Consider the following 15,149-nt stretch of genomic DNA (forward strand, 5'->3'; position numbering starts at 1 on the left):
AGTTCTTCCTAATGTTTAGGTGGAATCTTCTTTCTTGTAGTTTGGATCCATTGCTCCGTGTCCGCTTCTCTACCAGTAATACACGTTTTCAAAAGCCGCCTTTTCACATTTGACACCAATTTCAGCACAGCAGTAAGTACAAGTTCTTCAAGTGCCGCCTGCTGCAATTGTGAAAATGGGATAAATTTGCTCTAACCTTCAAGTTTCATGGCCTCTTTCCAGTGTGGGCTCTTAGTATACGGTGGACCCTCTAGTTACGTATCGCTTTGGATACATAACTTTTGGGTTATGAACGCGGCAAACCCTGAACACTTCCAGTTATTGTTGTGTGCACAGAAGTGGCGCCTCTGCCTACGGACTTTTCGGGTTGCAGATAGACTCCCGGAATGAATTTAATTCATATCCGGAGGTTCCACTGTAATCAGTAGTCATTCAAGCTGCATTTGCTGCTATTACTATTTTAGCAGCAATCCAGCATTGGCAGTGTTGCAGATGCTGTACAGAACCCAGGAATTGGCAGTCTATGTTGGCTGCGTGATGCAGCAGGGATGGGTGGGAAGGAGAGAGAGAGACACAGATTGCCTTAAAGCATCTCTCCTGAAAGTTCTGTCACAAGGGGGAATGCCCTGGCTATCTGATATTCACCTGTGGGAATCTCCCTCCAAAACAACAACCTGTTCACTTACTGATCAAATTTTTAAAAAAGAAGATGGGAGGGGGTGCCTGAGGAGTGAACAAAAGATTAAATATTTTTTATTAGGGCTTGCCATTCAAAAGGAAGGCAATAATGTTATAAGACTGATCATACAACAGTACATCAATACATTTACATTTGTGTGCCATGAAATGTCCTGTGAAAAGGCTGGGCGTACAACAACTCAGTTTTAACGTAAAAAACATTGCTTTTATCTCCAGGGAACCCTGACCCCAAAGGCGCATGTCTGAAATGGTGCAGAGTGGATTCTCGTAGGGCAGGTGCTGCAAATGTAGATACCTAGTTTGCCATCTCGGACGGTTTGCCAGAGGCCAGTCAAAGCACACACACAACACACGCGTGAAACCCTAGCCAACGTTTTAAATTTTGATCTGAGTAGCTGGGGGCCAGGAAGTAGGAGAGATTAAAAAGTTTACACTCTGCAAGTTGCTGTTAATAACCCATGTTGTTTTAAAAAGATTGTCAGTCAATATTGCAACTTCAAAAACAAAAAGAAAAGGGGGGGGACCCACAAGAATCAAACCACACAAACAGCCAAAACAACCCCAGACCCTTAAAAAGTCTTTTGATTTCAATGGGTGACACGGAATATGAATGGCGTACATACTTATTGTGGCCTGGTGTTAAGAAAGAGTGAAAGTTGAAGGATGTGAAGAAGGGCTCTCGGACAGATTCCCAAAGAGGTCTCCTCCTTAGATCCTTCTTGAGAGCTCTTTTACCCACTGTTGCCAGAATTGGCTGAATCTGCAAAGATGGAGGAAATAAATCACTTCTTAGAACGCTTTTCTGTATAATGTGGCAATTGCCTTAAATGCATTCAATACACTATTACTCAAAAGAGCAACGGAGGCTCAAATGTTCACCATAAATCCAAATTTAATTACTTATCTCCAGAGACTTGTTTTGACACATTTCATAAAATCGGGGAGCCAGAGAGCCCAAAAAGTAAGGCATCCAAGGTGCCAAATTTAGTTAACTCCTACTTGCCATATGCTAGGACTATCTGAAAGGATGTGGATATATGTTACGTTAGGAAATTCGACTCAAATAAATGAAAGGCTGCTTTAAGGAGGCTTGTACTGGTGTCAGTCCCCCATGACTGCTGTAAACAATGCAAGAACTATAGGAGTGCAGGCAATCTGGTCGTGGGGGAGAAAAGGTTGAATGATGACTAGTGAGACCCTTTCAAATTATATTTTCCTATGATTGTACAGAGGGAAAAGTCCTAACAGTGCAATTCTAATAACCATGTCTACTCAGAAGTAAGTCATACTGAATTAAGTGGAGCTTACTCCCAGTGGGTTACGATTGCAGTCCAAAGCAAATGTTTTATTTTCAATTCAACTTTTTCACAGCATAAGCTTGCGCAACTGTTAAATAAAGAGAGATGGAACTCAAGAAGTCAAGAGGATGTGCAGAGATAACTTGGAGCACAGCTTCAAATTCTACTGAGGCTGCAAGTGCTCAGCTCCGAAATGTGATATTATAAAGGAGGGAAATCCCCTTGGTACATGAAGAGTGCATTTCACCTCATCGCTCGTTAACCACATTGGACACCATGAGTTGGGGCATTACTGGGGCATAACTGACCAAGCTAAAAAGCTGTTTGCCACATTTCTGTAACTTAGCTAAATACAGTATAAGGGGCCTCTTGATTTGAATGTTATTCTTATCTAGGAACTTCAAAAGTGGTAGGAGCCATGTGGGTATGTTGACGGAAAACCAACTTTCTTTGGACACCTTGAAGGTGTGTGTGTGTGCACGCGTGCGCTCCCATACACACACACAGTGCTTTTTTCTGGGAGTACGCAGGTGTACACATACCCCTAAACATTTTGTGAATCTAAGTTTGGCCTCATTGAGGGGCAGTATTTCAACATGAGTAGGAAAGTGAGAGTACCCCTAAACATTTTCTAAGAAAAAAAGCACCATATATATTATAAGCAGTGGAGCATCACAGTCCTTCTGTGATAGACTTGGCCTTCCTTTCAGACATACCCCTAATATAAAACAGACAAAAGCGGAGGAAGAAGACCCTGCCACTAACCCAGATGCGAACTCTATCCCCGTGTCTACTCAAGCATTACAAATCCTAATAAAAGCCAATGCCATAGGGTTCACCTGCTTACTTAATATGATACGCTACAGTCTGTTTGCAAAAGAATAAGCAAAACGCCCAGAAACCAATGGGGAGAAGCCTTCGGTTTCCCAAGGCACTTCAAATGGAGATTCCAGTGTGAAATTGCTATATTAGAATTTACACAAGGAAGTCTTTGCTTGAGCCAAGACAGGCCTCAATCAATTTCATACCCACTGTTGATGTTACTTAACAAAGGAAGGGTTATCGTTATCACTAGTTATTGCTGTTGTGACTAGTCATCATTATAGTATCTGTTTATTTAAGCCTTATATAGAACTACCAGTGGCCTTCTTGAATCTTGCAGCTTTTTTGCACCACTGCATATCCACCTGAGTGTATATATATTATACACACATACAAATATACACAACTATACCTGCTGACTGAGGATTGTTCTTACTGCTCTAGTCTGGAAAGCACAATAAACCTGGTAGGCTGTAATCTGAACTAGGAGGGTTTTTTCCTAAGTAAATGTGCATAGTATTTACCAACAATGAACGGGTCTAAATGGCACAATAGGGCAACACCTCTATTAGCATTCATTAAAATCTCACAATGCAGCAAGCAAGATGGGGAATTTCAAGTTTCCTGAAATGCACTGTCAAGCTTTAAAAAAAGCGAGAGGAAAAAAGCTGTGCCTCAAAGCGAAGTTTTACATTTGCCACAGAGTCAGGCTATTTTCCAGGAGGTGGTAAAAGGGCTTTTAAAGCTCAATCTTCTATAAGAACCCCTGTGAGATTTACTCCTAGGTAAGTAGAGGGTTGCAGACTTGTTAACATTGCTGAATGCAAAACAGCTCAGATTGCACCGGGGGCTACTGGGACAAAACACCTTCCTCCCAATAATGACTATTCATCTATTTGCCTATTTCCAGTGCTTAAACAAAAGACACAGGCTCCCTGTAAGACAGAGGAAGGGGTCTGTGCAACTGGTTTTCCCCATTCACGTTCATTGTGGTAAGTTACAGGGAGAAGCTGCTACCAGCATCCTTGTTGGACAAGTGGATGAAGCTGCTCTTGGGCTTCTGTCCCTACTTGTTTATAATACAACCACTATAACTCTCTCCCCCTGCTTGTCAATTAATTTCTACCCTTTCAGATACCTTGAGCTCTCCTTTGTACAAAGCAAACAAGGGCTAGGAAACACTTCCCATTTTCATAATTCCCCATGGAATATAATTCCCATTTTGACAAACCTCCAGTTCTTCTAAAATCACACAGCTTCCCTTTGTTATTTAGAGCAGTGTTTCCCAACCTTGGGGTTCCAGCTGTTTTTGGACTACAACTCCCATCATCCCTAGCTAGCAAGACCAGTGGTCAGGGATGATGGGAATTGTAGTTCAAAAACAGCTGGAGGCCCAAGGTTGGGAAACACTGATTTAGAGAAACCAGAGCATCTTCTGCAGTGCCTGTGGCTTAATGAGACACCTGCACCTCTGATTAGATGCACCGTAAGGGAATCTAGAATCTTGGTAGATCTAAGATTCCTTTATGAGGAATACTGCAAAAAGTTACTGAGAGATAGCAGGAGTTGCTGTAAGCCCTACATAAACCTACTTTGGTTTTCCTCTGTTCTAGGCTGTCTTGAGAGCTAGGGGGAAAGGAAAAAAGGATTAATACATGTTGTTCCTAATAAGAGTGACGAGACACATAGTATTTCAACAACAATGTTGTTGGCATGGCCTGCGGAAAAGGCACTTTAAAGGAGGACAAAGAAACATCTTAAAAATCCAAGACAAGTGGGTAAACCATCCCATTGCCGAAATATAAGGTACAGTGAAAATAATGTTAAAAGAGACAATCAATAGGTAAATGTTTTGTTTGTCTATAAAATGAAAAAGAAATTGCTTTCTTTGCCCACAGACCTATGACTGGATACCTTTCGGGAGTGCAGTCCTATATTGTGGGGAGGGGGGTTCTGTAGGGTCTTCAAGCAGAAGACAGGAGGTTTGAAAAAAACTTGGAAAGACGCCTAGAATTTTGGCAGTTTAGTATACGATGTCACAAGTAAAGCATGCATTTCTGCTAAAGTACATACCAATAAGCACCCATAGGTTCCTTTTTTTATATGTGTACCTTACATATGGTCATATTAAAGCTATTGGCCTGTTTAAGGCATCCTGGATATTTATGACGTGTTAGAGGATTGTAATTTCGTAGCTAAGTCACTTTATTTATTTCTTTGCTCGCTTGTTTCTGATGTCATAAATGAGACACATGAGGCAAAGGGAAGAGCACTTGTGTGGGGCAATGAAGGGGGTGAAAGATATGATAGTGTCTGAGAGTCAGCCCCATGCAACCCTATAAGTAGCAAAAAGTGGTCATAAATGTGTAACTGATTTAGCAGTTATCTGACAGGACCTAATTACTAAATGGCCAAAGATGCTGACAGATACAGAATTCATCTACAGCTATGGTTGCTACAAGTGCAGACTGAAGACAGCCCTTGGAAACAATCACATTGCAGCACAGAGTTTTTTATGGCAGTGCTTACGGTCCTGTACTGACATCAGATTAGCCAAGAGGCAGAATAGAATGCCCTGCGATAAAAGATGAAGAACTGGCATTAACTGGTTTTAGGCTGCAATCCTAAACACGCACCCTAGTGCCCGTTGGGCAAAGCAGGACTTACTTCTAAGAACATGCGTAGGATTGCCCTGTCTCACAACCAGCATAGTAGGGCAGTTGAGTCTAACCGAATGATGCGATTCATCTCACAGCTGCTTCACCCTTTACCAGTTTAGGTACCCTGGTATTTTCAGCAGAAAATATTAAACCAGCAAAGGGAAGATGCAATAAACATGCCACAGGGGACAGAGGCCAATTTCTGCTCCTTGAAACAGGACCCTAAGAGTTTGGGTCACTTTTACATCAAACACTGCATACATAACTTATCACAGCAATCACTGATGGGAGGCTAGTGAACCTAGGTTGCTGTGTATAAACAATGAGATGGAATTAGATATCTTTCTCCTCTTACCCGATCTCGGGAGGCTTGGTTGTAGTTTAATCTCATGAGTTCTGCAAACCTTTGCTCATACAGGTGAAGCAACAGCACAAGATAGAGGCCTGAGTTCATCAGTTCATCCTGGGCCTGTATGTAGGGGGAGAAATGCTTTTGATTTTCTGCCACAACTGGATGAGCATGCTAGCTGCAACTCCACATGACCCCGGTTGCCTTCCATGAGCTTCTGAAGCAAGGAGGCCTTGTCTATTCATGGAAGAAGAAGAAGAGGAGTTTGGATTTGATATCCCGCCTTTCACTCCCCTTCAGGAGTCTCAAAGCGGCTAACATTCTCCTTTCCCTTCCTCCCCCACAACAAACACTCTGTGAGGTGAGTGGGGCTGAGAGACTTCAAAGAAGTGTGACTGGCCCAAGGTCACCCAGCAGCTGGATGTGGAGGAGCGGAGACGCGAACCCGGTTCCCCAGATTACGTGACTACCGCTCTTAACCACTACACCACACTGACCACTGGAGGCTCCCTGAAGATTTCAGAACTTTTTGCATTGTTAGATGCAGGGATGGGGAACATTTTTCTGCCTCATACAGAACTCTGTGGGTTCTGCATGGCATTGTTGGGTGGAGCAACGTTACATCCCAGCCACAAAAAGCCAGAAGTTTCCTTCCATACCATTCTCCATCCAAGCTATTGGCATGGCCGCAGTTCAAGGACATATTTCAGCCAGGCAGAAACCCTTAGAGGACACAGATAAGAGGCAGTGAAGGGTCTGAGGAGGGCAATTTGAAGAGGGTGCATGGTTTGGGGAGAGTCCTGAATGGCCGCATTTGCCCCCAAGGTCTGAGGCTCTTCAAGCGTGCCTTGTGGTTTTTTTTTTTTAATGATATTTATTAAAGTTTAACAATAAAAACATACACAAACAAAAAACAAAAAGAAACAAGTATAATTTCCATCCTTATTTTCTTGAACCTAATTTCCCTGACCTCCTCACACCTCCCCCTTCTGTATTCCAATTTCATTATCAAATCAGCAAATCCATTCCCTTACTTCCCATATTTTTTAATAAATTTATTCTTTTTCCATAATCAACACCCCTGAAAACCACATAGTTTTTTAAACCCATGTCAATTCTAACCTTCATTAATTTTATAATATTTATTAAGATAGTCTTTAAATTTCTTCCAATCTTCTTCCACTGTCTCTTTCTCCTGGTCTCGGATTCTGCCAGTCATCTCTGCCAGTCCCATGTAGTCTGTCATCTTCATCTGCCATTCTTCCAGAGTGGGTAGATCTGGTGTCTTCCAATACTTTGCAATAAGTATCCTTGCTGCTGTTGTAGCATACATAAAAAACGTTCTGTCCTTCTTTAGCACCACATGGCTAACCATACCCAGGAGAAAGGCCTCTGGTTTCTTCAAGAAGGTATATTTAAATACCTTTTTCATTTCATTATATATCATTTCCCAGAAAGCCTTAATCCTTGGGCAAGCGTGCCTTGTTGTCTGCTTGCATTTCTTTCGCCAAAGCTTGTGTTCCCTTTTCCTTCTGATTCAGGCAAGATTTCCACTTTCTGAAAGACGCCTGCTTGTCTCCAATGGCTTCCTTGATTCTTCTCATTGACCATGGCAGCACCCACTTGGCCTTTGTGCTACATATTCAGTCTAGCTGAGCTTCTAATGTTCTGGTCTTATATATCCTTCAGCATTCCCTTTCAACTTCCCTTTTATCAATATCCTTATTTTCTAAAAGTTTCTCCTTTGGAAGCCAACCATGGAAATTGTCAACTTACATCTATGTTGACTTTGACAGCTTCACAACCACTGTTCCCAGTCAGTTCAGCAACACTTACGTCTTGCACTAGTTCCTGGGTACCACTTAAGGTCAAGTCCAGGGTGACCACCTCTCTCGCCATTTCCATGACAAGCTGTTATAAGGCACAGTCATTGCAGGGCATCTAGAAATGTTACCTCTCTGTCGTGAATTTACCCAGTCAATTGAAGCTGCCAGTTTCTACAAAACGTCCTCCTTTGGATGTCTTATTCATTTCATTCTCCACTTCATTATCGTCATGGACATTTTGTTAAGGTGGATGATAGTATATCCCCAGTACTAAATGACTCTTGGGGTCAACACCCTGATTCCGTAGAGAAGTCTGCCCCTTTTGTGATTTCTAAATTGTCAGACTTGGTACTCTTTGAGGTACGGAATGCTTCCCTGTTGCTCCAAGATAACCATATCCCACCACTTCTGCCCATTCTGCCAGGTATTCAACACACCTGCTGTATCTATGCTGTCCTTTAAAGCCAAGCACTCCAACTCACTAATCTTGGCTCAGAGGCTTCTTGCATTGGCGTGTAAACACTAACACACCGCATTTCTCTACAAATTGAATTTTTCCTATGGTGCTTTGGCCTGTTTAAATGGCTATCTGTCCCTCTGCATTTTAGATGCCTGGTCCTAGTTTACTGCTGGTCCTAGTTAACTGATGCCTGGTCCTAGTTTACTGATAATCATAAACATGTCTTTCCTGGCCATATTTTTTCTATATAAAAGTGCACGCCATTCTTCATTAGAAGATGATTCATCCTGGTAATTTCATTTGGGGTTTTCTATCATTTCCAGCTCAGCTAGGACAGCAAAAATTTCTCTAAGCACAGGTGCCTTTCAAATAAGCTTCTACCAATTGCTGAATTTTTCTTGTAAGATACAGAAGAACTGAAGAGCCAAACCAAAATAAAGTAAATAGAACATACATTTATATACAGTAGTGTTACGATACTGGGTGTTCGGCTTTCAGGACTGCATTGTCTCTTTTCAGTACCATTCCCACACCAGTTAAAAGTCAAAAGATGCAGGTTTTAAGAGTTTACTAAGGTATGTTGCCATTTGAAAAACACAAAATAAAAAAACCTCTGAGAACACTGATGAACTGAAATCCCTGTAGAATAAAGACAAAGCGGGATTTCCCTCTTGTCACAGCACTTTCATCTCTACCTAACAAGTCATTTTTTTTTTAATATTTTTATTAAGTTTTGCATAACTATATTTCACAGACATACAACAGACAAAAGTAAATGAAATAAACATAAAAAGAAAAGAAAAAAAGAAAAGAAAAAGAACATAAAATACGTACAACATAAACAACACAACTTTAACAACACAACATTAATTTTACAACTTAAACAACACAACATTAATTTTACAACAACATTGATCGACTTCCCTTTATCTCGATTTCGGATAATGTTATCTTAATTATCTTTCTGCTGTATCTATTCCAAAATAAAATTTATAACGTAGTAAGCGTTATCTCATGCCTACTGTGATTTTTTTTTTTAAAAAAAATACATCTATATTTCTGATTAACATTTTGATTTTCCCCTTGTCTCTATTTCCATATATATTCTAAATTTATCCCATTCATTACTAAATTTTGTACTTTTTTGATTTCTTATTTTCTGAGTCAATTTTGCCAATTCTAAGTAATCCATTAATTTAAATTGCCACTCCTTTAATGTTGGGGTTTTTGCTGTTTTCCAGTACTGTGCTATGAGGGTTCTAGCGGCCGCTGTTGCGTATTGAAGAAGGGTTCTATCTTCTTCTTTAATATCTTTGCCAATTATCCCCAGCAGGAAGGTTTCAGGTTTTTTAACAAACGTATATTTGAAAATTTTTTTTAATTCATTATAGATAGATTCCCAGAATTTTTTGAGAATCTCGCACGTCCACCACATGTGAATAAATTCGCCCTCTTTACTCTTACATTTCCAACACAGTTTGTCGCCTGTTCTATAAATTTTATGCAATTTTATCGGCGTTATGTACCATCTGTACATCATCTTGTACATATTTTCCTTAAGTGTCGTGCATGCTGAAAAGTTCATATCTTTACACCATAAAGCCTTCCATTTATCAAACTCTATATTATACCCTAGATCTACCGCCCACCTCACCATCACCTCCTTTACTTCCTCATCCTTGGTGTCCCACTCAAGCAACTGGTTATACATTTTTGATAGTAATTTTGTTTTACTTTCTATTATTTCAATCTGGAATCTAGATTTTTTCTCATTTATTCCAATCTTTTTATCTTCCGTCCACATAGAATTTATTTGATGATATTGAATCCAACCAGTCAACTTATTTTTTATTTCTTCGTATGGTCTAATCCTCCACCCGGATTCTGTTTTGGTTAATAAGTCCTCATACGTCCATCGTTCCCCCTCAATGTTTAATTTTTTAATTGTTAAAATATCAATTGGTGATAGCCACCAGGGTGTCTTCTGCTCCAGCAATTTTTTATTCCTTTCCCAGACTTCCAATAGTGGCCCTCTGAAAATATGATTAGAAAAACCTTTATGAACCCTTCCCTTATCTCTCCATAGATAAGCGTGCCAACCGAATCTTAAGTTAAACCCCTCTAGATCTAACATCTCTCTATTTTTTATGACGATCCAGTCTTTTACCCAACAAAGACATGCGGCCTCATAATATAACCTCAGATTTGGGACCGCAAGACCCCCCCTATCTCTTTGGTCTGTAAGCAATTTAAATTTAATTCTGGGTCTTTTTCCCTGCCAAATAAATTTGGAAAGTAGTCTCTGCCATTCTTTAAAAATTGCAATTCCCCTAATTATTGGGATGTTCTGGAATAAGAAGAGTAATTTGGGTAATAAACTCATTTTAATTGCCGCCATTCTGCCCAACCACGAGAGGTGTAATCTGTTCCATATATCCAAGTCCTTCATTATCTCTTTCCATGTTTTCTTATAATTATTTTCCATCAAATTTATATTTTTCATAGTTATCCAAATTCCAAGATATTTTACTTTTTTGGTTATTTTAATTCCAGTTTGTCTTTCAAGCTCATTTATGATGTCTTCTTTCATATTTTTAGTCATTATTTTGGTTTTTTCTTTGTTCAATTTAAATCCCGATAGTTTTCCAAATTCTTCTAGTAATTTTATGACTTTGCCGATGCTCTCCTTTGGTTCTTCCAATGACAACATAAGGTCATCTGCATATGTTTTCAATTTATGTTCATTCGCGCCGATTTTTATACCACGGATCTCTGGGGTTTTCCTTATCTTATTTGTAATTGTTTCTAAGACTATGATAAACAGCAGCGGTGATAGAGGGCACCCCTGTCGAGTACCTCTACCTAACAAGTCATTTAATGACTTCATTTAATTGCAAGTTTCGTTTGCTTAAAATTAATTGTCCAAGGTGATGTGCAGGTTTTAGAAAATGATCGTCAACTAGCATTATTTGGGAAGTTAGACATTGCTTAAAATATGAAAACTGAGTAAGTGCACATCTCTCACTTGAACTCTCTGTTTTCCATGAAGATTTACAGGCCTTTGTGCAGCAGGAAGTTCAGGTTACCGGAGGATGAAACTCTCCTTTTTGGGGAGGATAGCTGTTGTCAAAATGAATATTCTGCCTAGAATGCTATTTCTATTCCAGACCATCCCCATACTTAAAGACCTAAAACAATGTAAAGAGTGGCAGAGAGTCTTGGCAAAGTATATCTGGCAGGGGAAAAGGCCACGGATAAAAATGAAAATTTTGATAGATAAAAAAGAAAGAGGGGGCTTTTCTCTCCCGGATCTAAGTCTATACTACGAAGCGGCCTGCATACTTTGGTTAAAAGATTGGATAAAACTGGAGAATAGAGATCTACTGGATTTAGAAGGCTTTAATAATTGGTACGGATGGCATTCGTACCTTTGGTATGGGAAAGTGAAGGTCCACAAGAGCTTTCTAAATCATATTTTTAGAGGACCTTTATACCAATCATGGGAAAGGAATAAAAATCTCCTTGAAAGAAAGACCCCATGGTGGATCTCACCAATTGAGGCTTTAACGGTGAAGAAAACAAACATGGAGGGAAAAAACGCCACCTATGAGGAAATGTTAAGAAAAACAGACCAAGGGCCAAGACTTAGACCTTATGAAGAGATAAAAAATCTATTCACTGGGTGGTTGCAATACCACCAGGTGAACGATTTGCTAAAAGAGGACAAGAAGAAGTTGGGTTTTGATGACAAAAAATCAAAATTCAATGTAGAAGTAATAGAAGGTAAAAACAAAACCCTATCTAGAATCTATGACATACTTTTAGAGTGGTATACAAAGGACGAGGAGGTGAAGGAGGCAATGATTAAATGGGCAATTGACTTTGGTTATAATATCGATTTTGAAAGGTGGCTGGAAGTGTGGAATTGTAATATAAAGTTTACAGCATGTATGTCTCTGAGAGAAAATGTTTGGAAGATGCTATACAGGTGGTACCACACCCCTGTGAAGTTGGCCAAAATGTATAGACTAAAAGATAAGAAATGCTGGAAATGTGGGGAGGTGGAGGGTGACCTATATCATCTATGGTGGACATGCAAAAAGGTGAAAGGCTTTTGGGAATCGGTTTACAATGAGCTTAAAAGAATATTTAAATACACTTTTCCCAAAAGACCCGAAGCCTTTTTGCTGGGAATGACGGGTAAAGATATTAAGAAAGAAGATAGAACGATATTCCTCTATGCCACCACAGCAGCGAGAATTTTATTGGCACAATATTGGAAAGTGGAAACTATCCCCAATATAAATGATTGGCAAATTAAAATGATAAATTATGCTGAGCTTGATAAATTAACAGGTAAATTAAGAGACCACGATGAACAGAAATCTCTGAAAAATTGGAGTAAATACTGGAACTATATTGGAATAAATGCTTAATGTGATTGGCAGGGTCAGAACAATACTACCAGCGTGTGAATTTAGGCTTATAGATTAAAAATCAAATACGTAATGGAAGCAGATATTTGATACTTACCAAAAGGATGGAAGGAAGTCCAGGAGGTGGTTTTTGCGTGTGTTTTTTTTTTTTTTTAATCGTTTACTGTTTTGTGAAACAGTCAGATTAATCTATCTTTGTATAGTTAGAGAGAGGAAAAAGTTGGCTTGTATATCCTGACGCTTTTTTTGTTTTGTTTTTTTGTTATAATTTTTTCTTTTGTATCTGTTTGTATGTTTGTTATGTGTATAACCTCAATAAAAATGTATTTGGAAAAAAGGAAGTTCAGGTTACCTGTTCTGTTTAATACCCGTAGCCTCTTCTCGGACCTTACAATGAAAGGTGAGTAAAAAATAAATAACAGTTCATATGAAGACCTTATCAGGGCGCCCATTTCGTTTCTTACCCGAGACTGCTGATGATTCCTGTAATAGTCGTTCACGTTAAAATCATCCAGATCTACAGTAAGGCTCTGCTTACAGAGTTCACATGTTTTCACTGCACCAAGTTCAGCACCTGAAGAACAAAAATTCTTTGCTTTGTCTTATATGCAGCACATACTTGCTGTAGGTTGAAAAATTCCACATTCCACTAAATACTACTCCAGAAATTTGCTCTGTTCAAGGCTCTGTGTAAACCTTGTAATACAATATTTGGCACCAGAGGTACTAGCATGATTTTCTGGCCACAATACACTATATGTGGATTGGGTACTCCACCCTTTTTACAAATGAGGACAGAGAGTAGCATATACCGTATTGGCCCGAATATAAGCCGCACTTTTTCCCCCTCCAAATTCCGATTGTGAAAAGTTAAAGTGTGGCTTATACTCAGAACTGAGCACTGCATGCCCGCCTCCCAGCACTACCGCCCTGAACGGGGGACAGGGGTGGCCGGTGCCAGCTTGGGGAGGTGATGCCAGGAGTGCTGAGAGGCGGACGCGCAGCACACTTGAAACTGAGTGCCAGTGGCAGCTTGGGGAGTGGGGCAGTGAGCGCCGGCTGACCCTGGTTCAGGGCAGTAGTGCCAGGTGGTGGGTACGCAGCACATTTGAAACCGAGCGCCGGCTCTGTGGGCCAGATCGCGTCTGCACAAATGCAATTTCTGGTGCTGCGGAAGCAAATCCCTGCTCTGCCGGTTTAGCGCAGCGTGCGGGGACTCGCCAAGCGGGTGGCTTGGTTTGGGGGCGGCTGGGGGGCCATTTAAATTACCCCAGTGGGCCGCTTGTGGCCCATGGGCCACAGGTTGCTGACCCCTGATCTAATCATATGTCTGAGAAAAAGATCTCTTGAACTACTTTTGTTTTGGAAATTTTCACAGGGCCACATTCATCTTTTGTGAGACGGTCATTTGATCTAAAGTTTGGGAGGCTGCTAAGCCTCGTATTGGGGTTTGCCCAAGACATTTTGCTGCCTAAGGCAAAAGACAAGATGGTATCTCCCACCCCAATTCCATGTATCAAAACTGACCAGACTGGAGCTGAAACTTACTTCAGCACAATGGGACCATGCTTAGCTCAGTTGGTAGAGCATGAGACTCTTAATCTCAAGGTTGTGGGTTCGATCCTGTACAGTGGTACCTCAGGTTAAGAACTTAATTCATTCTGGAGGTCCATTCTTAACCTGAAACTGTTCTTAACCTGAGGTACCACTTTAGCTAATGCTGCCTCCAGCTGCCACCGCGCCGCCACCACACAATTTCTGTTTTCATCCTGAAGCAAAGTTCTTAACCCGAGGTACTATTTCTGGGTTAGCGGAGTCTGTAACCTGAAGCATCTGTAACCTGAAGCGTATGTAACCCGAGGTACCACTGGATTGGGTGAAAGATTTCTGCATTGCAGGGGGTTGGATGAGATGGCCTTGGGCTCCCTCCCAACTCTACAATTCTAGGATTCTATGTTCTCTGTCACACCTGAGGGCAACAGGCATGGCTGTTGAGCAGACAAGGCACAGCTTGGAGCAGCAGCTTAGCTTTGTTTTAACTTAAAGGAGAGAAGACAAGAACCTTCACTGAATTGTAAGAATCACCCCCACAACAAGCCCCAAAAGTGCTGCAACTTTTGTCTGTCCCCACAAAAGCTGCTGATATTTCTCTCCCCACACCTTTGTGGGGAACAAGTGATCCTACAGAGGTGCAGTGGGGGAATTCTAACCAGCTACAAATAAAGCCACAAGCCTAAAGTTGTTGGATTTGTTTCCAACAGTCCTCAGCACCTGGGCAGCACTGTCCCTATTTGTTTGCTGGGTGACACAGGAGAAGCAATGAACTCTTGCTTGGCCCTGTCCATTTCTGTGCATGATGCCTGTGTTGAAACCCAAACAAGGTGTGAACATTTGAAATATCTCTTTTCCTAGTCATCTGCTGCTGATGCTCTTCATCAGTAGATGGTCAATGACAAGATCAACTAGCCCAACCGTAAACTATTAAGCTGTGGTACCTGGTTGGAACACAAGGTTGCTTGCTTTCATGATATTTCTTCTAAGTGTGCATGTACTGTTTGGGTGTACAATCTGCAAAATTTGGAAGCATTTTCTCAGAGAA

General features: G+C 40.7%; 1 protein-coding gene across 6 annotated transcripts in view; it reads right to left on the minus strand.

Moving 5' to 3' along the window:
- Window positions 1-728: 728 nt before the first annotated feature.
- MARCHF10 (membrane associated ring-CH-type finger 10) overlaps window positions 729-15,149 on the minus strand; it is a 42,408-nt gene continuing 27,987 nt past the window's right edge. For all 6 annotated transcript variants that reach the window (XM_079949464.1, XM_079949467.1, XM_079949466.1 and 3 more), the window contains 4 exons: window positions 13,015-13,124; window positions 5,835-5,948; window positions 4,412-4,445; window positions 729-1,459 (listed from right to left, as the gene is read on the minus strand). In XM_079949464.1, the coding sequence (XP_079805590.1) occupies window positions 1,431-1,459; window positions 4,412-4,445; window positions 5,835-5,948; window positions 13,015-13,124 (287 nt within the window). In that variant the 3' untranslated portion in view covers window positions 729-1,430. The remainder of the gene's footprint in view (window positions 1,460-4,411; window positions 4,446-5,834; window positions 5,949-13,014; window positions 13,125-15,149) is intronic.

Source organism: Podarcis cretensis, assembly GCF_951804945.1.
Source record: "Podarcis cretensis genome assembly, chromosome: 13".
Classification (NCBI taxonomy): domain Eukaryota; kingdom Metazoa; phylum Chordata; class Lepidosauria; order Squamata; family Lacertidae; genus Podarcis; species Podarcis cretensis.